The sequence below is a fragment of the Aedes aegypti genome, chromosome 3 (assembly GCF_002204515.2).
Source record: "Aedes aegypti strain LVP_AGWG chromosome 3, AaegL5.0 Primary Assembly, whole genome shotgun sequence".
Classification (NCBI taxonomy): Eukaryota; Metazoa; Arthropoda; class Insecta; order Diptera; family Culicidae; genus Aedes; species Aedes aegypti.
In genome coordinates, this window is record NC_035109.1 from 384,408,789 (window position 1) to 384,436,659 (window position 27,871).

The following is a 27,871-nucleotide window of genomic DNA, read 5'->3' on the forward strand; positions in this document are numbered from 1 at the left end:
TGCGTCGATTGGCAGTGTCGGTTCTGTGGTTAATGTAATAAAATCAGTGAAAACGGCACTACCGCAACTATTGGAACACCCACAACTAAGGGAACGCTTACCCTAGTTAATACAGTCGACTGTCCACATCTCGATATTGAAGGGACCATCGACATAGGGAGAGATCGAGACAAAGAACGCATTCAAAATAAATACTAGATTGAAAATCACTCCTTTACCAGGAAAATAATAAACAAACAAACGTCTCTTCGTGTTCCCGAACTGTTTTGAGTCAATAAAATCGGGTCTAGTAATCTTTGATAATTAGCATATCGGCATACGGAGAGGCAATCGGGAACAAAAGTCAACCAGGAACACATCGAGATAGGGAGATATCGAGATAAAAAATATGTCGAGATATGAAGTGTGAAAATGTATACAGAATGAAGGGACCAAAGTAGCCATCGACAGTGGGAAACATATCGAGATATAGAACATCGAGATGTGGATAGTAGACTATACTACCTTTATTCATATCGAAGCGTTGTTTGTAGTACACTATCCGTCATAAATACGACTCGCTTGAAAAAGTATTGCAACACTTAGCTGAATATTGAATCACCCTGAAAGGTTTAGCATCACCTCAAAATATCTCGAGGAGTCAATGATCTACAAAGAAGCAGTCTTCAGCACAGTTGTTCAGCAGATCAAGAACATCCGGAAAGCAAATAATTTGGTTTGCAATTTTGCCGCTAGGTGGCACTAGTGAGCATGTAAAATTGAGCGTTTTAGTCATGTTCTACCAGGTGATGCACATGAGATAGAAAATTCGAGTCTTCGGCAAAGTTGTTCAGAATACCAAGAACCTCAGGAAGACATTTAAGGTGATTATAAAACGAAGCCAAACTTTGAATTTTCAAGTGCACAAGACTGGCGAATCTGACAACAATTCGCGTTTAAAGTTAATCAAATTACTTGCTTTCTGGTGGTGACCAATGGGTTAAATTTTAAACGCGGAGCGCTGTTTGGTTCTCAAGTCTTGTGCTCTTGAAAATTTGATGTGTGGCTTCGTTCTATAATCACCTTAATTTGGTTTAAAAATTTGCTGCTATGTGGAGCTAGCAAGCATGTAAAATTGATCATTTTAAGTAAGTTCTACCTTGTGAACCCTAAGAGATAGAAAGGTCAAGTCTTTGGCAAAGTTGTTCAGAAAATCAAGGTCACCCGGAAGGCTAACAATTCCATTCTAAATTTTGCCGCTAGATGGTGCTATTGAGCATACAAAAATGAGCATTTGTATCATGATTCAACGAAGATAGATATTCGAGTCTTCGATGAAGTTTTTCAAAACGTCAAGGACATCCAAAGTGCGAACAGTTTAGTTAGAGATTTTGCTACTAGATGGCGCTAGTGAGCATTTAAAATTGAGCTAGTTTTATCGGTAAAATTATTTGGAAAGCCAAGGATATCCGAAAAGTAAATCGTTCGGAACTTAACTTCGCCTCTAGGTGGCAGTAGTAAGCATGTTATATCAAATATGAAACAAATTCTATCGTGTGAACCAGATGAGATGGCAAGTTCCAGCATCGTTCAGTAAAACAAAAAAAGATTTAAAATATTGCTGTCAAGTTTTTGGAAAAGTTGTTCTGTAGGTCATGTATGTATCGAGATAAAGAACATCCAGTAATGGCGGGTTGACTGTACCTATATCCCATGATTTTGGTAAGACATCCATTGTTTAGAAAGCCTTTGGCAATTGATAGTGGAAGTGATTTAGGTCAGTATAATAAGAGTCATAAATAAAGGTGTTCCAGATCTGATATATATTCTAGTGATTCAGCTATGTGCGAGCAATTTAGGCCTGACTAACATCATATTAAAATTTCAAACGATTCTGGTGATGTTTTACTGGACTCCTGCGTCTATCAGAACATTATAGCATTCATAGCTCAGAACATTAAAGAATTAAAAGTGTCAAAGTCGAAGGATCAAACACTTGTTGGCTTCGTAGCCGTGTGGGTAGCGGCGTCAGTAGTTTATGCGTATTGTGTTATGGAGTGTGGGTTCGATTCCCTCTCCAGTCGAAGAAAACTTTTCGTCAAACGAAAAAAAACTTCATTGGTCCACTAGTCGTTCCTTGTGTCCGTTGTCTAATGTTAGTTATGTTCAGTCTGTGCAACCTCTGGCTGAAGACGGTGTAAATTGTTTCACTATTCAATTAGAGTCGAGAGCAGAAAAGAGTCAAAAACTTTTTGATTGAAACCAGAAAAAAAAATCAGAAGAACCAGAGAAAATAAAGGGTGAGCCAAGAATAAGTCCAAACGAGAGAAATTCTAGAGTTTACCTAGATACAGTCGAGAGTTCATCAAAAATAAATCTCGAATACGTCAAGTAGTGGATAATAAATCTTTAGTTAAGAAAAAAAATGTGTTTGTACAAACCGAATATGTATGTGTCTCTATCCCTATATGTATATGTATGTATACCCTAAATGTACGAATAATAAAGTAGTAATTACTGGACTATTGCCATGGCAAGTCACTTCGTACTATGTGTATTTAATTCCTCGAATCACACACCGGATAATGGGTCCCGCCCATGCGCGAACATCTTGGTGCCATGACCAGCCGTCAAATTAAGAAGAACCTGGGTAAAAAGTGCAAAAATAACCCCAATAAGCCGATTTGATAAGAGACCCCATAGAGAAGCGATCAACATCCACACAATAGGAGACGCTGTATCACTTCCAGCTGCAATAGTGTGACCCGATGGTAGCTGTTCAGCAGAGCATTTGCCGTGTCTAGTTCACCACAAGTACTGCAGCAGTGGGCTCAGGAATTGACTAGACAGAGATGCTCAATTTCGACGGACAGATGGATACCAGCAACAGTCTTCTATCCCGTGTCAACTGCTAGAACTCCGCGACACTTCCAGCTACGATGGTGAGGGCAACAATATGCAGCCGTCTGGCAAAGCATGTAACGTTCTCGACGCTGCTGACTACTACAGTCATAGGTCAAGAAACATGCTTAAAATCAATGGCAAGGGTGTGCCGGACAGCCTAGCAGTTCTCGTTTCATTAGAGTTGTTTAATGGACGAGTGGATTATAGAACAAAAGACCAAAGAACGAACGGTCTGGCTTTAGCGCTTGTTTCATATTTGTTTGTAGTTTCACGTAATGTTCCGTCGACAATTTATTGAACTTAAATGAAAACTGTTCGTTTTGGGGGGGAGTATGTTTGTACAAACCGAATATGTATGTGTCTCTATCCCTATATGTATATGTATGTATACCCTAAATGTACGAATAATAAAGTAGTAATTACTGGACTATTGCCATAGCAAGTCACTTCGTACTATGTGTATTTAATTCCTCGAATCACACACCGGGTCCCGCCCATGCGCGAACCAAATGAAAGTACTGGTTGAGCTTAGATAAAGAGTTAGTCGACTTAGTGTCAAAAGTAATAAGATAACCACATTAAAGTAGATTGACGATGGTATTATGAAGATGAAATTAAATTAGTTAAATTTGATATCAAATATAAAAAGATTTTCCGTGGAATTTATATAGATAGTAAACTGGATAAATTTATAGCTTTATATGAGGACCATTTAAGTTGAAAGCGTAATGCAAAAGTAGTTAGAACATCTAGGTAATTTTGGCAAAGTAATAGATTGTTGCCTTAGCATAAGCCCAGTGGTATTTTCAAACCATTTTCGAAGTAGTTTTCAAATTTCAGGAAGCTCGATTTAAAGTTCCAAAAACTTTTTCAAATTGGTTCTTATTGGACATAAAACTTGTTCTGATATAATAAGGTTCAAATTTTGAGGTGGTACTGAAAATCTGAGATTTTTTCTAATGAACTTTGATCTATGCCATAATATATATTATATGTGCGACAAAACAAAACACATAGTTTTCTTCTTGGCACAGCTAGGATGATTATGTTCCAGACAATCAAGCACCCCATAATCTTACCAGCCCTGCAAGCCCCGTTGCAATTATCATGGAATTTCGCCGCTTGAAAGGATGATTTACACTTGGGCCCAGATTGAATTATCGTGTGACAAATTTCGCAATTTATGGGTTCATTCGCAATTCCTCGTATCCTATCCATCACTTTGGCTGTGCCGTTGTCGTCTTGTCACCGCGCGCTATTGTTTCTAATGCCCATTGTTTGCGGGGAAGCGCAGTTTGCGCGAGCTATTGTTTCGGCAAAGCAAAGCGGCTTGCATAAATTTAGGCAAAACGTCTTTGCCCGATGTAATCTCTGTAGGTGAGCTGATGTGCTTCCCTTTGTCACATTTGGAAGAGAGCGCAGTCATTGCTCATCGTCAGAGTGTATTCGTGGGCGCAATTGTTTCTCGGCAATCAGTCAATGGGGGATTGTCCGCTTTCGTTATATCAATTAACAATTAGCATTGCATTATGTGCAATCTCCATATAATAAATTAGATTAATTAAAATGTCCGCCAGTGATTATTGACTTCTAATTTGGGTCGGTAGGTAGGAGGGAGAATGGGGCGAGATCGGGAGCTTCGATAATTTCGAGCGCGACAACACGTGAGCCGTGATTGGAATGGCTAATGCGGAAGCCATCGAGGGCAATCGCAACCCGACATGGGAAGAGATTGCAGCTCGATAATCAATTATTAATAGCCGGTCATAAATATGGAAAACAGGGTTGATTACCATCGGAACGAGATGGCTTTTAGATCGGCCCACAAAGACGCTAAGCGAATCAGACGTGATTTGGTCCGGGCCACGAGATGAGTGACAAATTTCGAGGCCGATGATGATGGGCTTGATTAGATTATGCAGACTCGTAATGGATTATTCCCTACAGGGAATTATGGTTTGTCAAATAATGGTATGAATATTGAATCATCTTTCACGCTTCGAACGATCCTTTTTTTCTAGAATGGACTACAGTTGCCTATTTTCAGTTCTTTCATTTTCTCCGTAGTCATCTCTCACGTCCACCCGAAGCAATTGCCTCTTTTTATTCTTCTTCTTTACGTCCCTACTGAGATAGAACCTGCTTCTCAGCAATCGCTATCAAACACTGGAAGGTCATATAATTAGTCACGATCAAATTTATGGTTGGTGCAGAATTGTGGAGAAATTTCTGAATGTTTTTATGTTATGATTGATTCTTGGTTATGATAAAGAAATTCCATGATACAAATAGGGTGTCGCAGGTATTGACGAATTTTTCAGAGAAATTAAAGTCACTTTTTATATTGGAATGTATGTTATGGAAAATGAAAAAAAAAATCGAAAACTTTGTTCGCAGAGATTTGAGAAGATTGTTCAATTATGATAATTTAAACTTTTACACTTTCATAAACTTATGCCTCCATTATGTTTGATAGAAAGTTTCCATAAGCCATCTGATAATGTGCCCCATTCCAGAAGCTTCCAAATGCGTGAAAATAAAACCGGGGCGCATATCGCCCTTTGCAGCCCATTAAGCATCATGTAAAACTGCTCCAAGGCAATTGAATGGCCTTCGAGAAAAAGTTTAGCCCAGCCTAAAGCCAGTTCCGCACGGGCAGGTGCTGCATTCGGCTTCCGCGAAGAAGATCATCATCAACGGAACCAGTTGTGGAGGCGGAGGTGGACGTCTAAGTTATGCAAACGATCTCACCACACACACCAGTTGGCACTTTGGCACAAAATCGTTTGCCAGCCGTCGAACAGACCGCAAAAATGCCACCAACTATCGCGCTTGTGTAAAAGTTTTCTACCGCACGGCTTTCGAGAGGGGCGTACCGTCAAACGGGGTATCTTTGATAATGCGCGTAATTTTGATAGTGCTGGACCTGCAATATGGTAGATGTTCAAATTATGGATGCAATATGTCAAAAGTAGGGATAAAAGTAAGATTAAAGCCGTGTTTCTAAATCGTCAGCCTGACTTGTTGATGTTTTTCATTACTTTGAAGCCTTGCCTTGACTTAATAAAAAGTTTTAGTATACAATTTGATTGAAAGCTTCTAAAAATTGGTTTTCATTTCGTAGAGTAAATACCAGCTCAGCTAGTTTTTATAAAATTGTACTTATAACGATGGGTTCCGATGGCGGCTTGATTTCAGCGAGAATTTCTCAGTAAATTAATTTTATGCAGATACTCATAGACTTGTTATTATGTTTGTTTTAACCTTATACAGGTTTTAAGGTGAACACTTTCTAATTCAGTTCCAACCACAGTGGGATTCCATTTTTGACCTGCTTCATTTTTGGTACCCTCCCGATTTTGGCAACATATTTGAGTACTATTAAAAAACTTTTATAAATGTCATCGTGTATTTTTATTTAGTCATTTCAACAGCAGGTCAACTTCATACCGACCGTATTTGTTGCTGCCCATAATAGTTTCTGAGATCCGTTATATTTTCAATTTAATTTTATCGTTCTCAAAGTATCCACAAGCCTGGAAAGTTGCAAAAATAATTGCTATTGAGAAAAAGCCTAGAATAAATTGTTTGGAAAATTTAAGACCAATTATTTGCGGTTTATCGAAAGTGTTTGAAAAAATTATGAAAAATCAAATTTTCCAATTTGTTGAATCATTCAATTTACTCAGTGAATGTCAATCTGGTTTTAGACCAGCGCATAGCACAACATCAGTTTTACTACTCACGAAATGCATCAAATTTACAACAATATTAGGGCCTCTTCTTTTTTCAATATTTATTAACGATCTATATCTCAAGATTCTTACGATTTGCATAGAACTGATCTTCAGCAAAGTTGTTAAGTGCAGCAAAGACAACCGGAAGGCGAACTGATTGGTCCGCAATTTTGCCGCTAGGTGGCGCTAGAGAGCATGTAAAATTGAGAATTTTAAGCATGTTCTATCATGTGATCCACATGAGATAGAAAGTTAGAGTCTTCGGCTAAGTTGTTCAACATGTCAAGGACATTCGTAAAGCAAAGAGTTTAGTTCGAAAATTGGAGTCTTGTATATTCAATTAGGTCCTAAATGTTTTAATAAAATCTTGTTTCAATTTAATAACATGAAAGAGCATGTTTCTTCAAGGACTTTAGCAATTTTTCCCGCTCAAATAATGGCTATATCATGTTTAAACTTTAATTTGAAAAATTGGTCCATAAATGAACCTTGACATTTTTGATCATGTTTGACGTTCGCTTAGTCGACAAAAACACCACAGGGGTTTTAGTTCGACCACTGGGGTTGTTCCTATCTGACATTTCGTAAGGGACACGGATAACAAAATACACCCAAAATTTGAGTTTAAGTTTAAGGATGTGACAAAATCTAATAAAAAATTTTTTGGGCTCAAACCAACGGAAAACATTAGAAAATTGAGTAAACATGTGTTTTTGGCCTAAACTTAAGCGTTTGGCACTAAAATTGGGACAGGGCTTTAGGACCCAATTCTTAAACCCGAATTACTAGGAAATGAAGTGGATCAGGACTGAATCACTGGAATATGGAGTGAATCAGACCTGAAACTATTGAATATGAGATCATACCTGAATCTCTTTAATACAAGGTGAATCTGACATGATTTGTTAAAAATTGAGTAGACCAATCCAGGATCTCTTGAAAATGAAGTGAATCAGTCTTAAATGATTTGAACATGAAGTGAATCAGACCTGAATCATTCAAAACCAAACGGTTTACTTTTCGGATGTTAAAACAAATATTTTAATCAAATTAAAATGGGCTAAATTTTGAATCAAATTAACTGCTTTCCGGCTGCTCCCTAGTGCCACCTAGCGGCAAAATTGAAAATCAAACTATTTGCTTTCCGAATGTCCTTGATCGGTTGAACAACTTTGCTGAAGATCGCACCATTATAAGTATCTCGAGATATAGCATCATGAATGTTCCTATTTTGAGGTGATGCTTAACTTTTCAGGGTGATTCAATATTCAGCTGCGTGTTGCAATACTTTTTCAAGCGAGTCCGTATTTATGATGTAAGTACGTATGTATGAGTCTTGCTCTACTTACTGCTTTACTCAGCAGTAACGACAAAATTCATTATCGGTCTGAATTCAACACACCGCTGTATGGAGGGCCAGATGGGGGATGGCGAACCCATAAGCAGAGACACTTACGCAAAACCCATGGAAAGAAGAGAATCTCCTTCTAAAGGTATGATTGAACACATTGAATGTTGAGTTTTGCAAATCGAGCTTTACATGAGATGGTTTGTTAAAATAAGGGCGCTCAAAATGGGTTAGTACTGATGGAGAAAAAAGAACAAATTATTGCGAACGATTAATATTCTGTCTTCTGATTCCGACTAGTTGCAACTTAAAAAAGTTCTCTGACGCTTCCTCCATTTCTAGGTTATAATACCGTGCACCCCCGATAATTTGAACCGTACCTCATGCAAAACATCGTGGTCAAAGTTATCCAAACTGAAAACCGAGTTTTGATTAAATGAACATTTGTAGAAATCGATTTCTAATCGTTTAGTTTTTGTAAAATTGTTTTCTAGTTCTAAGTTATTGCAAGTTATTGCAAAAAGCATGGAAATTGTAATGTAAAAGTAATGCTAGAGAATCTACACGATGCAATAATAAAAGTTATTGATTTTATTGATGAAGAAAAGCATTGCTATTTTGCTATGTTGGTAAAGCGTTTGTAAGCTTATTGTTTGTGAGCATGTAGCGTCCTTCATATGATGGAAAGGAAACTCAGTCCAATTCAGTTTCCGTTAGCCATATAATAGGGATTGTTTTTGGACAGTTTCTTTGCATTTATGGCAAATTGTGAGTTTTATACTGGATTACAGTTTTACAGAATTGGTCTTACATACGTATATTATAAGACTTGATTAGTTTATAGATCTTGAAAGTAGTGGCCGAATCTTTGAATGAAACCAAGCATTTTGTTGGCTTTTAAAAAGACACCGACACGTTATAATGCTTCCAGTGGACAATTATGTCCTTTGAAGGAAGCACCACACTAGACAACGGATTAGCATGCAACGCCCAGTGACACAGTCGAAATACATTCCTGAAGAAAAGTTTTCCGGACTGAAGGGGGAATCGAACCCACACTCTTTAGCGCGATGCGGCTAAATGACAACAACAGCACGCCCACGAAGCCCAAGGCTTTACTTAGAATGGTGTACAATGAAAGTGAGCTTGAATTCGAAGAACGGTTTTTCTGCTTTTCTTTGACGCAGTGAATCCCCCTCGATGAGGAGAGAAATGTTCTTTTTTCAAACTCTAATAATCCAGTGAAAAATAATCGAATTTCGAATATTTTTTTCAATATAACCTTTGAAAGTATTCCCATACTGAAAGGAATATTTGACAAATCCAATATTTTCTCAGCGATTGAATATTTAGATAATTGAGAGTATCTCTCACTCATCGCAAGCTCGCTCACAACCATTCGTCCCAACTTTTGCGGGTTGGGATACAATCAAAAGCAAATTTGTCTTGGAAATCACAGGATGCAACATTGTTGAAACTTTTCAACTTGTGATTTATCAGTTATTTTGAATACAAACCCTTATTAGTTTTGTGGATGCTCTTCGATAATGTGGCAATGTTTATCAACACGGAAAAAGTTCTCGAAAATTGCCATGCGAAGCTCAGAAAATCGCTATGCCATATATTCTGTTCTGTCACACAGATGATAATGTCCTTCCCAGTGAACCACGTATCGTATAAGAATGTGCATCCAAAATCACATATGCGTACGTCAAAAATCAGAATCGCACAAGATGCCACATTAAACGCTATCAATGTCAACACAAGTTGTATATAAATCCCCAATACGATTCAAAAAACGACAATCTGTGTTGACAGCAAAACATGTCGTTTATAGTGCAACATAGAATCGCGTTAAGTTGCATGAACTGACAGATCATATATCAATCCAGAAAACATCGTATGAAATCGCAATAACTTAGCAAAAATTTCCACCCAAACTTGGTATCTGCTGACGATGGGCCTCAAGGAACAACAAAGTATGTGTCGCGCTGTACATGGAACATGTATTAATATTGGCAAATAATGACCTGTCTGTTATGAAACCTTTGGTGGTGCAGTGGTAAGGTATCCGATTTCTTATCCACAGGTCCCGCGTTCGAGGCTTGCTGGGAAATTTTTTTTTATTTTCATCCAAATTTTGTGGCATAGTTTATCTGATCGCAGAAAGTCTGAAAAAGTCGTACAGAGTACGCATATAGCCTCCACTTTGGTAGGTATATAGGCTTTTCATGCATTTTATACGATTGAATTGATTCATATAGAATGATGAATAACAAAAGTTATACCAACCAAAATTTTGACTGGGTTGTTGCTGCGTATTGGGTGACAATCAAGAGTCTGTCTATCATTGTCTGCTACAGCTCTGATCAGATGAGTAGGGGGGTATACAAGGCATGATAAAACCCATTTAAACAAGCTCCAAACCTGGCACACCGAACTGACGGACGTTTGGCATAATGAACGTTTCGCATAGAGCAGTTTCATAAAAGAACAGGTAGCATTTTAAAGAAGGCGTATGATTCGGATTATGCCAAATGTCCATTATGCCAAACGTCCGTATGCGAAATGTCCTTATGCGAAACGTCTTTATGCGAAATGGGTCACCCCCCTTTTTGGGACTATGTTTTGCTTCGATTGTACTTCAATCAGTTGTCAGCCGTCGCTCGATCGAGTTGGTCGTCTTTTTGCTGCATAACAGCCAGTGATACCGTGCACTGTTAACCACGCTAACAATGACCTCCACACGAAGAAACACACTGGTGATCGACTTCAGTGTTTTACCAGTTAAACCAAACGCTGGAGACATCGAGAAGTTTCTCAGAAACAGTCTGGAAATTGAGATGGCATCTATCAAAAACCTTCAACGACACACCATCAGAAATTGTGTCCTCATCGAAATGCGCAGTTTAGAAGCAGCAGAACGCGTAGCTTCTTCACACAATCTCAAGCACTCAATGACAGCCGGGGAGAAAAAATACAATATACCGGTCTACGTAGAAGACACAGCAACAAACGTTCGCATACATGATCTGCCGCCAAGTATGCCCAATGAAGTAGTCGCCGAATATATGAGCGCATATGGGAAGGTAAAGTCCGTTGCACGCGAGTTGTGGAAAAAGTTTTTTCCTGGCATTCCCAACGGCGTTCGAGTAGTGCGAATCGAACTCGAAAAGCACATTCCGTCATTCATACGGATTCGAAACGAACACAGTGCTGTATCTTACCGCACGCAGATACCCACTTGCCGCCAGTGCGAAAGGAAGGCACACCCGAAGCTAAAGTGCTCAGAAGCAGCAGCAAAGGAGAAAGAGAAGGTAGAATCAGCAATAGAAGCTTCATGTATTGCCCCTCCAGCGCAGCAAAATCAACAATCAGCCGACAAGGCATGCAGTGTAGCTGACAACCACAAGCAGATGATGTGTGGCAACCCAGAGGAAGAGCGAAACAAAAAACGACAGCAACAAACAAACAGCGGATCACTTAGCTCGCTAGATTATCCACCACCACAGAAAAGACCAACTATAGGAGCAGCAAATTCAACTGATGCGTCGAGTCAAGTTCATAACCGAGACGTTGAAATGGAAAATTCTGACGATGACGATTCAGGACCTGATCCAGCTCCGGAGGACATTGATGGATGGATTCTCAAGTTCAATAAGCGTTCAAAGCGACAAAAGGAGATTATAGCCAATTTGAAAAAATATTGAATTGTACTTTTTTGTAATATTTTCCGCCCGACATGAATGCACCTTTTGGTGTAAAATGTCGTTAAACAAATAAAAAAAAAAAAAAAATTGTACTTCAAAATAAATGAGAGCGAATTCGGCAATGCCTGGATATGCTGCTCTTAAAATCAGGTATGAGGTAAAACATTGTGGATACGGTCTTCTCCAGCAAAAGTGGTGTATATTTTTTTTTTGAGAACAGCCTTGATATTACAAATCTCAGTTTCCAACGGTAAAAAAAATGAAAATCTTAATAACTGTATGGAAAAACCATCAGATGTTTTTGTTCACAGGAAAAAAAATTATCAACGTTACCCCATTATACGGTACACTCTTAGGCTTTTGTCGATTGTAAAATGGCGATCAAACACACTGCGGGGGACCGTGCGATTAAACCAGAGATTGTGAAGACAAGAGCCGTCGAATAGCTACGCCTCCCACCTTCCCTTCCGGAGGCGAATGTCGATGATAAGTGCGATTATTGTCGCACACCTGGTGGCAAACTTTCACGGCACCATCTTCTCCTTTGTGCTTTCTCTGCTGCTATCCTATTGCTGATGAAATGAAAGCTCATCCTAAATGTGGAAAAACTCTCACGGGAGGGATGAACCTCAGGGTGATGGTAGTTTGGAACTTGCTCAATTTGCTGTAATTGAGTTTGGAGAGTGTAAGGAATTTGTCGACGAACGTAAGTGCTGATTACTTTTATTCAGTCTTTGACGTTGTGGTAACAACTACAAGATCGGAAGCTGATATGGAAAAAGAGAACGGAATCGTACTGAACGTTGAGTCAAACAGGTAAATTATAAAATGACGTTTCTCGATTGCATGTCTGATGATTCTATTGATGACGTCTGCCTATTAAGACGAAGATGGGCTCACTGGTCCTAGTTCGATCGAAAAACAAGCAAAAACGAATCAATTCCAGTTTTCATTTCTTTCACCACAAACTCCCATCGACAACATCACCAAAACATCATTAATTACAGCTCATCTTGAAGCACCGGACAGGGCCCCAAGCAGTCATAGTTTTTGTGTTCCAGTGAGTGCTCCTTCTCCATTGGGGGCTACTTTTTGTGTTCTTGGAGCTGATTTGACCCAAATTCTTGGTTCTTTTTGCTGACAGACTTCGGCACAGACTTGTTGGCTGACTTGGACTCCGACTGACTGCTGGTTGTGATTTTCGACAATGGGAAGTGTTTTTCATCGAACAATTAGCGATTTTCCACTAGAGTAGACAAGTCTTCTTTCAACCGCTCGCTTTTGGGCATATCTATTTTGTTCGATCAGCTAAGGATGTGTCTCTCTCTACTGAGCGTGGGCACTGAAAGCTATCACCGATGGTTGGATTAACTAACTAGCTGGAGGCCCCAAATGGCGAAGGGAAAAATATTATCATGCCATAGAATGGAAGTACCCAACAACAAATAGTTCGGACAAAACATAAGCTAAATCGTCTAATCCGGCGTGAAGAGCATTCTGAACAGCAAACTTTTTAAAGCAAATAATCGAACTTGAATTAAACAAAACTTCAGACATGACGCTGTGTATTACTGTTAAGCCACAGATAACAGATGTTTATGCTAGAACAAAAATCTTCTGAAAACTTGTGTTAGTATTCAAACTAAAACACGTTGAAAACACTAGCGCCGCCACATCTGTTATCTGCGGTTAAGCTTATAAGCGGTCGTCCAACAACCACGTGGTAATTGGATTTTAAGATCCCCTTGTTTTTTTGTTTAATTCTATTTCAGCTTAATTACAATTAGTTAATTGCCAACTTTTTAACAAAACGCCGAGTGCCTGCCTTCTTTGTATGCTTGTTAAATTGGCTACTAGTAGCAAATTGGCGTTGGACGCCCCGTCAAAATAACGCGTTCTATTTTCCCTCCTATCAGCCAGGAACAATAGACAGACACGACGGCGTAGATCCATCAATAATGGTTTGCCGGAATGGTGAAGTTAGCCAGTCGGAGTTATCCAGTCACTCCTGATTGAGCTTCAGGGATGTGCTGGTACAGTCAGTTCGGTTCGATAAGAAGGTAGGTGCGAGGTTTACTCGATTGAATAGGTCTCCATGGAAAAAGCAGAATTTTGCGTTGCTGATGAGAGGGAAACAATGGAAGCTCACTAATGTTTGTGCCTACTCTCGAATAGATGAGCAGTGGGATGATTTGATATTATGCGGATATGATTATGTTACAACCCTGAGGTGAAATTTAGCGTAGGACAGCGGCAATAGAATTTCCGGAATTTAATTATTAGTCTTCACATCATGCTTAACAATGGTTTTACGAAATGAATATGAAAGCAACAATAGTAGTTTACGGAACAAGTTGCAGAATGATGATTTTTACAACACGAGTCGTAAATTTATCTTGCGAGTATTGCCGAGTAGGATAATTACGACGAGTGCTGTAAAAATCAAATTCTGCAACGAATTACGTACAACATTTTTTGCAATTTCGTAGAAGACCACTTACGGGTATCAGAAATTATATCGGATTGCATTCACCATTATTTTACAATTTCTGAAAAATTGTTGTGTTATGATTCATTACGAAACTCAAAACAGTTGCGTAATGAGAAAGCGTTGCGTAATGAATCATTACATCACTGGTATCAGTCGCGTAACGACTATTCCCGCACTGCATACTTCAGTGCAGGAAAGTAGGCCGTTTCATGACAGATTGGCATGATCAAAAACAGCCTATTACGATGAAATAATAATCGCAAAATACAAAATATATATACGCGTATTTTTTTTATTAAGAAGAATTATGCTACATTTAATAATTTGCTTTATAACTGTACCACCAGCAAAATAGGATCCTTTTGGGTGGGCTGTAAATGTTAAGTTTTTATTAGACAGATAACACTGAATCAACAATTTGACGCCACAATACTCGGTTCGAGGCCGCATCCATCCATCCTCGGTTCTGCCTCACGCTCGCCAATTCGATACGCACTTGATCCGCCCACCTAGCTCGCTGCGCTCCACGCCTTCTCGCACCAACCGGATCCGAAGTAAACACCACATTTGCAGGGTTGCTGTCCGGCATTGTTGCCACATGCCCTGTCCATCGTATCCTTCCACCTTTGATCACCTTCCGGATACTGGATTCGCCGTAGAGTTGGGCGAGCTCGTGGTTTTCCTTCGCCGCCGTATTTCACGACTAACGTTGTTATCAGCCGTTAATGAGGATCCGAAGTAAACAAACTCATCAACCACCTCAAAAGTATCCCCGTCTATCGTAACACTGCTTCCCAGGCGGACTCTGCCGCGCTCGGTTCCGCCTATCAGCATGTACTTTGTTATTGACACATTCACCACCAGGCCGACGTTTCAGGTGGGTGTGCAGGTCTGCAGGTCTACCTCGCTTGTTGAACCCGGCGCATGACACCTTCTAGCGCGATGTTCAATAGCAGGCACGAAAGTCCATCACCGTGTCAAAGTCCCCGGTGGGATTCGAATGAACTGGAATGTTCGCCCGAAATCTTCACTCTATTCTGCACATCGTCCATCGTTGCTCTTATTAGTCTTGTGAGCTTTCCAAAAAAGCTGTAACTCGTCCATGATTTTTCATAGCTCTTCGCGGTCGATGCTATCATAAGCCGCTTTAAAATCGATAACAGGTGATGCGTTGGGACTTGGTATTCACAGCATTTCTGGAGGATTTGCCGTACAGTGAAGATCTGGTCCGTCGTCGAGTGGTCGTTGATGAAACCAGCTCGATAACTTCCCACAATCTCATTTGCTATTGGTGATAGACAACGAAAGATAATCTGGGATAGCCCTCTGTAGGCGGCATCGTGATCGCACGATAATTTTCACACTTCAGTTTTTTGCCCTTCTTGTAGATGGGGCATATGACCCTTTGCTTCCACTCCTCCAGCAGCTGTTCCGTTTCACAGATTCTGACTATCAGCCGGTGCAGACAGGCAGCCAACCTGCCCTGGCCCATTTTGATGAGTTGAGCTCCAATACCATCCTTACCAGCGGCTTTGTTATTCTTGAGCTGATTGATGGCATCCTTAACTTCCCTCAATGTGGGGGCAGGTTGGTTTCCTTCATCCGCCGTGCTGACATACGCACTTCCTCCGCTGTCGTGACCTTCTGCGCCAGTGTTCTCCGTGCCATTCAGGTGTCCATCGTAGTGCTGCTTCCACCTTTCAATCACCTCACGTCCGTCCGTCAAGATGCTTCCATCCTTATCCCTACACATTTCAGCTCACGGCACGAAGCCTTTTCGGGATGCGTTAAGCTTCTCTTAGAACTTTCGCGTTTCTTGTGAACGATGGAGCTATTCCATTTCTTCGCATTCCGATTCTTCCAGGTGACGCTTTTTGTTCCAGAATAGGCGGGTTTCCTGCTTTCGTTTTCTTTTATATCGCTCCACGTATTGTCGCGTTCCTTGCTGCAGCATTGCAGCCCGCGCTGCATCCTTCTCCTCCAAAATATGCCTGCATTCCTCGTCAAACCAATCGTTACATGTCCTTTTTCCACGTACCCGACGATGCTCTCGGCTGCGTTGTTGATGGCTGCTTTTATGTTGCTCCAGCAGTCCTCAAGAGGGGCTTCGTCAAACTCGCCCTCTTCCGGCAACGCTTCCTCGAGATGCTGCGCGTATGCGGCAGCGACGTTCGATTTGGGCCAGTCAAGCTAGGTTATTCCGAGGCGGGCGTCGATACCGTACATTGTTGATAGTTTTGGGCGCAGTTTCACCATCACTAGATAGTGATCAGAGTCAATCTTAGCGCCACGATAGGTTCTGACAGTAGTATCGGAGAAGTGCCGTCCGTCGATCAAAACGTGGTCGATTTGTGATTCTGTCTGCTGTGGTGATCTTCAGGTGTATTGGTATGGAAGGCTGTGCTGGAAGTAGGTGCTGCGAATGGCAATGTTCTTGAAGGCGGCAAAATCTATTAGTCGTAGGCCGTTCTCGTTCGTCAGCCGGTGGGCGCTGAACTTTACAATCGTCGGTCTGAACTCCTCCTCTTGGCCAACCTGAGCAGTACGAGCTGCGCGTAAAATGCGTCTTTGTCATCATCGGTGCTTCCGGAGTGGGGGCTGTGCACGTTTATTATGCTGAAGTTGAAGAACCGGAATTTGGGCCTCAACTTGCACATTCTCTCATTGATCGGCCACCAACCGATAATGCGCCTCTGCATATCACCCATCACTATAAAAGCTGTTTCCAGCTTACGTGTGTTGCCGCAGCTCTGGTAGATGGTATGATTACCTTTAAACGTTCGCATCATCGAACCTGTCCAGCACACCTCCTGCAGCGCTACGATGTCGAAACCGCGGATTTTCAGTACATCGGAGAATATGCGTGTGCTTCCGATGAAGTTGAAAGATTTGCAATTCCACGTACCGTAATCCGGGGTAACATTGATCATTTTTCTGAATGTTTCTTCAATATTTCGTTTGAAAATGCAAATGTTGCAGGTTTTATATTTTTAAAACAAGTACTGCCACCCATAGCTCGAGACTATATACTGTATTTTGTTTATTGAAAGATTTAAGCATGTTAAAAAAAATGTTTTAGGCGATTTTTTGATTTAGTTGATATGGGGTAACATTGATCACCTATATAAACAACGTTCGGTAATACTGAAAATATCGTTACTTACTTAAATCATGGCCCCTGAAGCCGAATATGAAGACCAAACGCTTACAAGTCATTTACTTTTTGAGTTATTTTAAAATTAAAAACACCTCGAACCGCGGAATACGCCTAAAGGTAGGCAATTTCCTATGGGAATTTTACATTGCTAACAGTAATTCAGTAATGTTGCCTAATTGAGCATACTTATAAAAGTTTTGACAACGGAATCGTTTTCGGCGATGTCATTTTTAGTAAGAACCACATTTTGCTTGCTTATATCGTTTGCAGAACTCATGTGAGACACGAATCTTCGGTAGTGTCATCCTTAACAATTAAAATAATTGTTTCGAAAAGTTGACAAATTCACGCAACCGATAATGCGCCTCTGCATATCACCCATCACTATAAAAGCTGTTTCCAGCTTACGTGTGTTGCCGCAGCTCTGGTAGATGGTATGATTACCTTTAAACGTTCGCATCATCGAACCTGTCCAGCACACCTCCTGCAGCGCTACGATGTCGAAACCGCGGATTTTCAGTACATCGGAGAATATGCGTGTGCTTCCGATGAAGTTGAAAGATTTGCAATTCCACGTACCGTAATCCGGGGTAACATTGATCATTTTTCTGAATGTTTCTTCAATATTTCGTTTGAAAATGCAAATGTTGCAGGTTTTATATTTTTAAAACAAGTACTGCCACCCATAGCTCGAGACTATATACTGTATTTTGTTTATTGAAAGATTTAAGCATGTTAAAAAAAATGTTTTAGGCGATTTTTTGATTTAGTTGATATGGGGTAACATTGATCACCTATATAAACAACGTTCGGTAATACTGAAAATATCGTTACTTACTTAAATCATGGCCCCTGAAGCCGAATATGAAGACCAAACGCTTACAAGTCATTTACTTTTTGAGTTATTTTAAAATTAAAAACACCTCGAACCGCGGAATACGCCTAAAGGTAGGCAATTTCCTATGGGAATTTTACATTGCTAACAGTAATTCAGTAATGTTGCCTAATTGAGCATACTTATAAAAGTTTTGACAACGGAATCGTTTTCGGCGATGTCATTTTTAGTAAGAACCACATTTTGCTTGCTTATATCGTTTGCAGAACTCATGTGAGACACGAATCTTCGGTAGTGTCATCCTTAACAATTAAAATAATTGTTTCGAAAAGTTGACAAATTCACGCATAAGGTAAACGCAATTTTCACAAAAATATTAACTTTTATTAGCTTATGAATATAAGAAACAGAAGCACCGTTCATGATTTGAAAATGTTTCATCAATAAATGATAATACAAACTTTTGGTGAGGTGAGTCATTCCGATCAATGTTACCCCGCTGATCAATGATACCCCGGATTACGGTACCGAGTTTTCAATCGCTAGTCCATTTTCGTCGCTGAGGTCTTTGCCGATTGTTCTGGTCCGTATTCTCTCGTTGACGTTCCTGTACTGGTATATTTTTACGGCTGGCTTGCATGGCCTGACACCAACCCCCTAGATTTCCGGAGGACCATTCTCCATAAATCTTCGGAGGACCATAGTGCGCAGTTTAGCTTTGAGTCCTTCTCTGGCACTCGGACGATGATCAGCCGCTCCTAACATGGAGTACATACGCTCCAGGTTTGCAGAAGCAAAAGCAAAAGCAAACCCCCCCTTTTGTAGTGAACAATAGATGGTTGGATGGAGCAGAGTAAGACACGCACAGAATAGGATAGGGAATAGTTTAATATGTAGATGCAAAATCTGAATATATATTATGAATTAGAACAACGTTTTTAATACTTCATGTTCAACGAATTCCCGCCTAATTTCTTATCTTTTTTTCAAGCACGATGGTTAATTCCTTGAAAGCTTTCATTACCCGCGCTTATATTTAAATTAAGAAGGTATGAAGATTAGTTTGAAGGGTAGAGCGATTTCCAGAACGGTAATGACATTCGGTTTGAGTGATGGGTAAACTTCCGATGATGATACTTGAAAGTTTTCATGGATATCTACTGAACCGTTTCAATTAGGGAAGAGTCGTCAATTATGATCTTATGAGGAGAGTAGAATTTTGTGAGACTAATGTGGGTGTAATTGGGGACAGCCGAACCTTTTTATCCTTTTCTAGGATCGAACTGAACCTACCTGAGTTTAGGTCTCTTACCGGGCATTTCAACACGTGCGAATGGTCCTCAATCGAGGTGGCGCATAAGCCATTCGCCTAATAATAGAATGCGATTCGGAAGTCGCTATGTTGCCTAATTAGGTACGGACTTATTTCGGAGTAGACGGTCAGTCGTTCCCAAACGTATTTGGCGTGCTACAAACTGTCTCGCACTCCTCGTCAAACCAACCATTCCGTCAATTTCTTTCCACAAATCCAATGACACCTTGTACTTGGCTATAATGGCTGCTTTGACATTACTCCAGTAATCTTCAAGAGGGGCTTCGATGAGCATTCTTTCATCCAACAACACGGCTTGAAGGCTTTGTGCGTAATCATTTGCGACTTTGAGTAGCTCGAAGGGTTCCAGATAGTACCAGGTAGGGCGTCAGTACCTTTTCTGCAACGGAATACGTTATAACACCGATAATATCTGAGAAGTGTCTTCCATCAATAAGAACGTGGTCGATTTGTGATTCAGTCTGTTTGGGTGATCTCCAGTTCGATATGGGAGTAGAAGTGCTTAAAGTAGGTATTTCGTATGGCCATGTTTTTGGAGATGGCGAAATCAATGACTACCTTCAAGGCCGTTTTCGTTTGTAAGCTGGCGATCGACTGTTTTGATGGCTTGGGCAACTTTCTTATTTTCTTTCAAGCTCGGTGTAGAAAGCGGCCTTGTCGTCATCGGCACTTGCTAGGCGAGGGCTGTACACGTTGATGTGAGCTCTGCCAGCTTATCTGTTGCCGGATCTTACAGTTACAACTTACAGTTCGACGGTCCGTTTTTTGAGAATTGTACCCCGTTTGACATAAAGTCATTTGGCATAATGGCCGTTTGGTAGAATGATTGAGTTAAAATATATATCGGCATTTTTTAAGCTTTCACCGAGATCAACACCATCGAGAACATAGCAACAATTTTTGGTAGATTCTAAACAAGCGTGGTGTTTGTTCAGAGATTATCCAAGCTAAGAATTTCTGATTGTTGTGACATGGATTAAACTCGTGACGGGTCTCTACATCTCAGAACAAAGAGTATCTTTGAGCTTGTTGCGATATATATATATATTTGAAAACAGTAAATTGGCAAAGAAAGTTCGCAGTAATTCATCAAGGGAACGTTCATAGAATATTTCGCTGTAGATTTCGTTTAAAATGTGTATGGCTCTAACGCAAAAAAAAAATCTATTCACAAAATAGTTCAAATGAACAACACATCTTTAAAAGAAAATATTTGTGGCAAAACTTTTCAACGGTTCAATATAAATTCTGATTTTGGAAGTGTACATCAAATACACCGTCTATTATCGAGAGAAGGGAAAATTTTTGATTGAAATAATATTTTTCCGGCATATCTCGGATGGAGATCACGCATTTGCCCCAAAATAAGTATATGTTGAATATTGGCAGGTTCTAAAGTAATTATCACTCTAACAACACATCGGGCAAGAATTGATAAGACAGCAAAATATAAAAATGGTTAACATTTAGCTTTACTATCGTTTTGTTCTCGAATAGACTATCGTGCAAATTTTCAACGTGGGGAAATATATACTCACACGTCACTTCATATGACAATTTAGCAGAAGCACGCTCCATGCATTCAATGCACAATCCAACAGTGTGTGTTACATGTGCGTTACGTGTTGGTTTTGTTAGCTACGACACCATCCAATATATGACAAACATGGTGTGAGAATATTTTGGTGGAACAATTTTTTTTAGGTTTGAGTCTATTGGAGGGCGAAATCCCCAATTAATCATAAAATTCAAAACAGTATAAATATAAAGAACAGCCTTTTTTATAAGAAGGCAAAATTTATAATTAAACCAATAGATGAATGGACGCCTAAAATTATTGCGGCATAATAAAATGAAAATTGCGTTTAGAATCATCGAAGTGATAATGCTACTTTTTCCCGAATGACTAGTTTCCCTGAAAAGTGGTGACGAGCAGTGTTGTTCAGACTCATTTCCCCGAAAATAACATTTTCCGAACTACGAAGCCACGAACTTCTACAGTCATGCTCTATCCTCCTAAGATAGAAAAGCAGATGGTTAAGCTTGAGTACTGCACACAAAATCGATCAATTTTGATCCCAGAGAGCCACAATTCAAGTTTCGGTGAAATGAAATGAGTGAGTGAGTGAGTGCGAATCATTTCACCGAAACTTGAATTGCGGCCCACTGAGATCGAAACTGTCGGATCCCATGTGCAACACTCAAGCCCAACCACCTCCCCCTCCATCTCAGGAATACAACGCACAGTTATAACAATTCATGGCTTCACAATTCGAATTTCGGGGAAATGAGTCTGGTCAACACTGGTGACGAGAAAGAACAATTAATAGTCAAAAGTATTTTGTCTTTCTCGGCTATACACATGTTGGCAATAATGCTGAGGACGGTAAAACTCGAAAGAACCACCAATTAAATAAAGAAGGGTGTTCACCACCCTGAAATGTATGAAGTTCCGACAATTATGAGTGCTAAAAACTTTTCACGGAAGCTAGTCGGGGAAACGGGATATTCGGGGAACTGGCATTCGGGGAATTGGCTTTCGGGGAAACGACATTCGGGGAAAAGTAGCACAACCCATTGAAGTAACTGCAGTAATCGATTTCTCTTTTCGCTGATAATTTGAGCACATCAATGTTATCGATTGCCGCCCTTTTGTCAGTTGGAAACAAAAAAAAACAAAAAATACCTAAAATATATTGTTCCAAAAAACAGCTTATGCATAAAAGAAGGAGAAATTTATTGAAATTTTAATTCAACAGTTTCCATACTATAATTATGGTTACATCATATTTAAAAAAAATAACAATTAAAAGAAGCGTAAATTTGTGCTAAATATATAGAAATCATCAGTGCAAAAACTTGTTCCAAGAACAAAAATCAAAAGAAGAATTGATATTTGAAAGAAGGGTAATTTATGGATAAATAATAAAATACTATTAGTAATAACTTTCCTAATATGCCTAAATTAATTCAAGAGCGAGAGATTGTTCAATAAAGTGTCATTTTGTATCAATTGGCTCCAAAACAAGCCTGATGTCGTCAGAAAGATTCAATAGAAATGTTAAACCGAAAAATTGAGAAATTCTTGGATTCAGACTCATTATGCCAAACGACTATTATGTCAAACGACCATTATGCCAAACAACTTTATGCCAAATGTCCTACCACAGTTTTTGAGGCCTGGGTTTATGTCGATTATTCTGGTCCGAACTTACATCTTACGCTTGTTATGCTGACAAATTGTTACGCCTTGCTAAGAACCACAAGTGTAGTCTCTTCTATAAACTTAAATCTGTAACCGGTTGGTTTCAATTTTTAGATTTTCGTGTTTGTATGAGTTCATGTGTTAGTGAAAATTCACGTTTTTAATATAAATCAGTAGACTACACGAAAGCGAGTAGCACGTACCGCTGTAGCTAAAGCGGAAGACGTTTTTGAAGGGGTTTCGTAGATCTCGTACAAAAATGGTATTGTGGAATGAGAGGTAAAATCACTCCGCATATGGGCGCGGCCATCTTCGAAATTGGAGAAGATTGGTCAGAAATAATACAGGTGTCCGTGTGAGTAGACCATAGTGTAGTGCAGTGCAATAAGTTTGACCGCCCCCCCCCCTTTAGGGGATGGAATTGGGATGTTCGCCTGCCTCCGTTCAGGTAATTAGGTCGGAATTACCGTATTGACCACCCTGATGGAAAATATTAATCCACTTTAGGACCTCGTACCCGTTGATTAAGAACGGTCAACACACGGCGGCTCGGAAGTCAAGATGGCTTCCGAGCCTAACAGCAAAGGATTCGTCCTCGTCCGATTCCAGACAATTCCCTCAGGCCTTCGGCCTTAACCGTCAAGGAGGGTCCCTTCTCGGCACGGTCATTCCGGTCTCGTCCTGGGCCGTGCCGATCTCGTCAATGAAGGAAGACGCCTGTTCGCCGGATCTTCGCCAGCAACGCCCGCTGGATGCAGCAATCCGCCATTCCACCAACCCCGAGCAGCCTCGCTGCGAGTTTCTGGCCACACGGTAGTGCAGGAGCAGCCGTGTGGGCCAACGCGATGAAGAAGAAGGACCAATAGCTGCAGCAGTGAGTACAGAAAATCCCCGACAAGTCTCGCTTACACGCCACATAAACCTGTACAACCCACACCCACACGCCACACAAGGGCTTAATAAATGTGATTAAGAATGTGAAATTTCCTGTTTTCATACTTTGTTCGCGAAGCCCCTCCGATTACCCAGTAACATGCCGACCCTGCGACACAGTTCAGGGGTCTCATGTTACTGAGCTAGTTACCCGGGAGTGGTTGGTAGCCATGAGCTCTTCAGAGGTTCCCAAGGGAGTCTCGGGGGAGTTATAATTGGCGACCGACGTAAAATTCGTGAAAGGTAATCGGAGGATCGTGTAGAGTGTGAAAATCTAAGGATTTTCCAACGGGAGGTGGCAGGGATCCGTGCTTAGCACGAATTTCTGAAACCACACACTAAAAGCGAACCCAATTAGAATTTTTAAAAGTTCGAATGGTTTCCATTCTCCAAAAAGAGGTCCTGAACGAGAGGACACATCATCAAAATCTTCTTCGTTCAATATTTTAATTAGTTCGTGATCGTCAAATTGTATTTCAATTTTAAAATCATAATTTTACTACGTACTATATACATACCATGAATACTATACCTGTGATCAAGCTTCAATAGCAACTTACCTGTGATATTTTACCAAATTATTCAAAAAACAGCACACTTATACTTACCTGTCACTAATTGACAGACAGATTGACAAATTTCTTTCAAAATCTATTGCACAATTTTGCCCAGACCAGAATGGTCCTGCGGCGCGAACAGAAATGGCAAATAGCTTTATTTTTCCATATATAGGCTTTCTCAATTTTTTTCCTTAATTTCCGAGTAGTTGATTGAAGCAGGAACCCGGGAGCGGAATGCATGGGTTGGTGAGGAATCATCTCGTCATGTCCTCAGAACTTCGATGCACTAATTCCACCTAATTTCCACCGTGAAAATCACTACCAGTGAACAGGGAAACGATGAGCAGATAACCCTATAAGGAAAATAAAAAGCATTAGAGTAGGATAGTTGTCAATGAAATTTTCGAGGAAAATTTATTAAGAGACAACTGTTCTCTTGTAGGAGTATGAAACATCATTGGCTGTGATTGTGGATCAATGAATGATCACAATCAATTGTTCCTAAGAATGGAATCGGGGAGTTAGACCAGCACTCATGACGGTAAGACTGGTAAACAAACCCCCATCAGTCCACCAAAGTTGACCCATACGCCAATTTTGCGATCACTGATTGTGATCGATTACGTTTTAATTTGTTTGTTTTGAAGTGCACTTTAATTACTCACCTGCAGTGCATCTTGTTTATTCGAGATGGCTTGCATGGTAATCCTGGGAATTCGTGGGTTTTCTGCAGGCAAATCTTCGGCGTGAAGATCATTGCACTGGCAGCAAAACAGCCCGACCGTCTTGGAGATTATCCCATCTCCGACACCAATACACCTACAAGAAATAAGAGAACGAATCATGTTCGACATGTTAAATCGATTTATTACTTACCCTATATTTTCGATGAAAATTTGGCCAGTTTTCGTCGAAAACATGACCAAAAAACAATCACTACACATATCTGCATGATCACGTAAACATAAACATTGATCATGCCGATATGTCGTGATGATTGATCGTTTCCCGATGAATGACATTTCGCGATCTGTCACCGATGATCGATCGAGTGACAGTTTGCCCGCCGATGAATCCCGCCCGCGCGAGGGGTACACCGAAGCGAAAAATCGAATATGATCTGAATGTATAAAATGTAAATATTAGAAATAGGGTTGTAAAATTTTTTTGCTGTGAATATTGTAAATATTTAAATGAATTAATTTTACCCATGTTTCGAGATAATTTTTGTTATTTATTCATGAGTGAATGTTTCAAATAGTGCACGTTTTAAATATTGTTTTATTATTTTTGTAATTATTTATTATTTTAATTTGTATGTATAGTATTATTATGATTTCGCGCGTTATCTTGTAAATATTTATTTTGTTTGTTGGTATTGTAAGTTACACGTCCACAATACCGTTTAAGCCGAAGATGATTTTGTAAATAGTTAAAAAATGTAAATCACTTCGTGCTTTTACATTTTTTCATCGGGGTAGTGGATAGTGTAACCGGTTGGTTTCAATTTTTAGATTTTCGTGTTTGTATGAGTTCATGTGTTAGTGAAAATTCACGTTTTTAATATAAATCAGTAGACTACACGAAAGCGAGTAGCACGTACCGCTGTAGCTAAAGCGGAAGACGTTTTTGAAGGGGTTTCGTAGATCTCGTACAAAAATGGTATTGTGGAATGAGAGGTAAAATCACTCCGCATATGGGCGCGGCCATCTTCGAAATTGGAGAAGATTGGTCAGAAATAATACAGGTGTCCGTGTGAGTAAACCATAGTGTAGTGCAGTGCAATAAGTTTGACCGCCCCCCCCCCCCTTTAGGGGATGGAATTGGGATGTTCGCCTGCCTCCGTTCAGGTAATTAGGTCGGAATTACCGTATTGACCACCCTGATGGAAAATATTAATCCACTTTAGGACCTCGTACCCGTTGATTAAGAACGGTCAACACACGGCGGCTCGGAAGTCAAGATGGCTTCCGAGCCTAACAGCAAAGGATTCGTCCTCGTCCGATTCCGGACAATTCCCTCAGGCCTTCGGCCTTAACCGTCAAGGAGGGTCTCTTCTCGGCACGGTCATTCCGGTCTCGTCCTGGGCCGTGCCGATCTCGTCAATGAAGGAAGACGCCTGTTCGCCGGATCTTCGCCAGCAACGCCCGCTGGATGCAGCAATCCGCCATTCCACCAACCCCGAGCAGCCTCGCTGCGAGTTTCTGGCCACACGGTAGTGCAGGAGCAGCCGTGTGGGCCAACGCGATGAAGAAGAAGGACCAATAGCTGCAGCAGTGAGTACAGAAAATCCCCGACAAGTCTCGCTTACACGCCACATAAACCTGTACAACCCACACCCACACGCCACACAAGGGCTTAATAAATGTGATTAAGAATGTGAAATTTCCTGTTTTCATACTTTGTTCGCGAAGCCCCTCCGATTACCCAGTAACATGCCGACCCTGCGACACAGTTCAGGGGTCTCATGTTACTGAGCTAGTTACCCGGGAGTGGTTGGTAGCCATGAGCTCTTCAGAGGTTCCCAAGGGAGTCTCGGGGGAGTTATAAATCAGAATGCCGATCTCAGCTGTGCGAATCTCGATTAAAGTTCGTTTGCTAACATCTCATTAAAAGTGACGTTTGATGTCAGCGGCACCCAAAGGTACTGCTATAAACAAATTTGTTTTTTTTTTCTCGGCATATCAGTGAAAGTTCAGCTGCTAACTGCTCGAATCTTGGTTAAAGAATGAAAATCGGCGGCGCGCAACTGAGTTCGTTTACCAGTAGATATGCAAAGCTCTCAGTTAACAACTGTGAAAGTGCTGAGAGTCAGGCTATGTCCCAGTGAGGACGTTAATGCCAAGAAGAAGATGAAGAAGCAGACATGCGAAGTAGGGTAACCAATATATTTTGGACCCCTATATATTTTGGACCCCCTTGGCCTCTTTCCGGCAAATTTCCCAGTTTAAATCGAAAGACCAACTCAATTTGCATGCCACTTGGAAAGATAGGACTATTCCGCACTTGCATCAACCGTTTGTACAAAGAAAATGTGTTTATTTTATCTGAAATTAATTAAATTTAATCAGTGCATCCATGCAACCGTTACAACACGTTACACACAGAAATTGAAGCCGTCAGAAATGTTTCAAATGTAAACAAAAACTTTTTACAAATTTCTGGACAAAAAGCGTAGAATTTCTTCGGTTTTCCATTGTCGATCGATTGATTAAATTATGGGCAAGCATATTATACATCCAGTGTCATGGACTTTGTCGCCAAACGATAAAAAAATACCGGGGGTCCAAAATATATACTTTGAGGGTCCAAAATGTATTGGTGTGTCCAAAATAATGAAAAACAGTGCTTCACAATTCAATTATTTTCGACGTTTTTTGGATCCTACATGACTGTTTGGGCATTTTTTATCTCGTAGAGGAAGTTTTTCTCTACATTTTTACATGTTCTTTGACTTGGTTACGCTGTGCAGCTAAATAATTGGGACACAAAACTAAAACCACTTCCTTAGGGGGTCCAAAATACGACCGTTACCCTATCGATGGTTCGAAATGTCCACCCGCTTACCTTACATCATCACTTCAAATACATCCTGGAATCATTTTCATTCAGCAACAACCCGAAAAGTTAGTCCCGTTTTTCACCCTTGCTCTAAAGAAAAAAAAAACGAAAAATCCAT

General features: G+C 40.3%; 1 protein-coding gene across 1 annotated transcript; it reads right to left on the reverse strand.

Moving 5' to 3' along the window:
* Positions 1-24,327: 24,327 nt before the first annotated feature.
* On the reverse strand, positions 24,328-25,454 carry LOC110679496. Its single transcript, XM_021854282.1, has 3 exons — positions 25,069-25,454; positions 24,858-25,011; positions 24,328-24,545 (listed from the first exon to the last, which is right to left on the reverse strand). Exons 1-3 carry the CDS (start codon positions 25,212-25,214, stop codon positions 24,489-24,491), a joined length of 357 nt encoding a protein of 118 aa, XP_021709974.1. The 5' UTR covers positions 25,215-25,454; the 3' UTR covers positions 24,328-24,488.
* Between the last annotated feature and the right edge of the window lie 2,417 nt (positions 25,455-27,871).

Coding starts and splice junctions, on each gene's coding strand:
- LOC110679496 (XM_021854282.1), bottom strand. CDS start 25,214: ATGTCATTCATCGGGAAACGATCAATCATCACGACATATCGGCATGAT. Junction 25,012..25,068: donor ATTTTCATCGAAAATATAGG/GTAAGTAATAAA, acceptor TATTTCTTGTAG/GTGTATTGGTGTCGGAGATG. Junction 24,546..24,857: donor ATAAACAAGATGCACTGCAG/GTGAGTAATTAA, acceptor TTTTCCTTATAG/GGTTATCTGCTCATCGTTTC.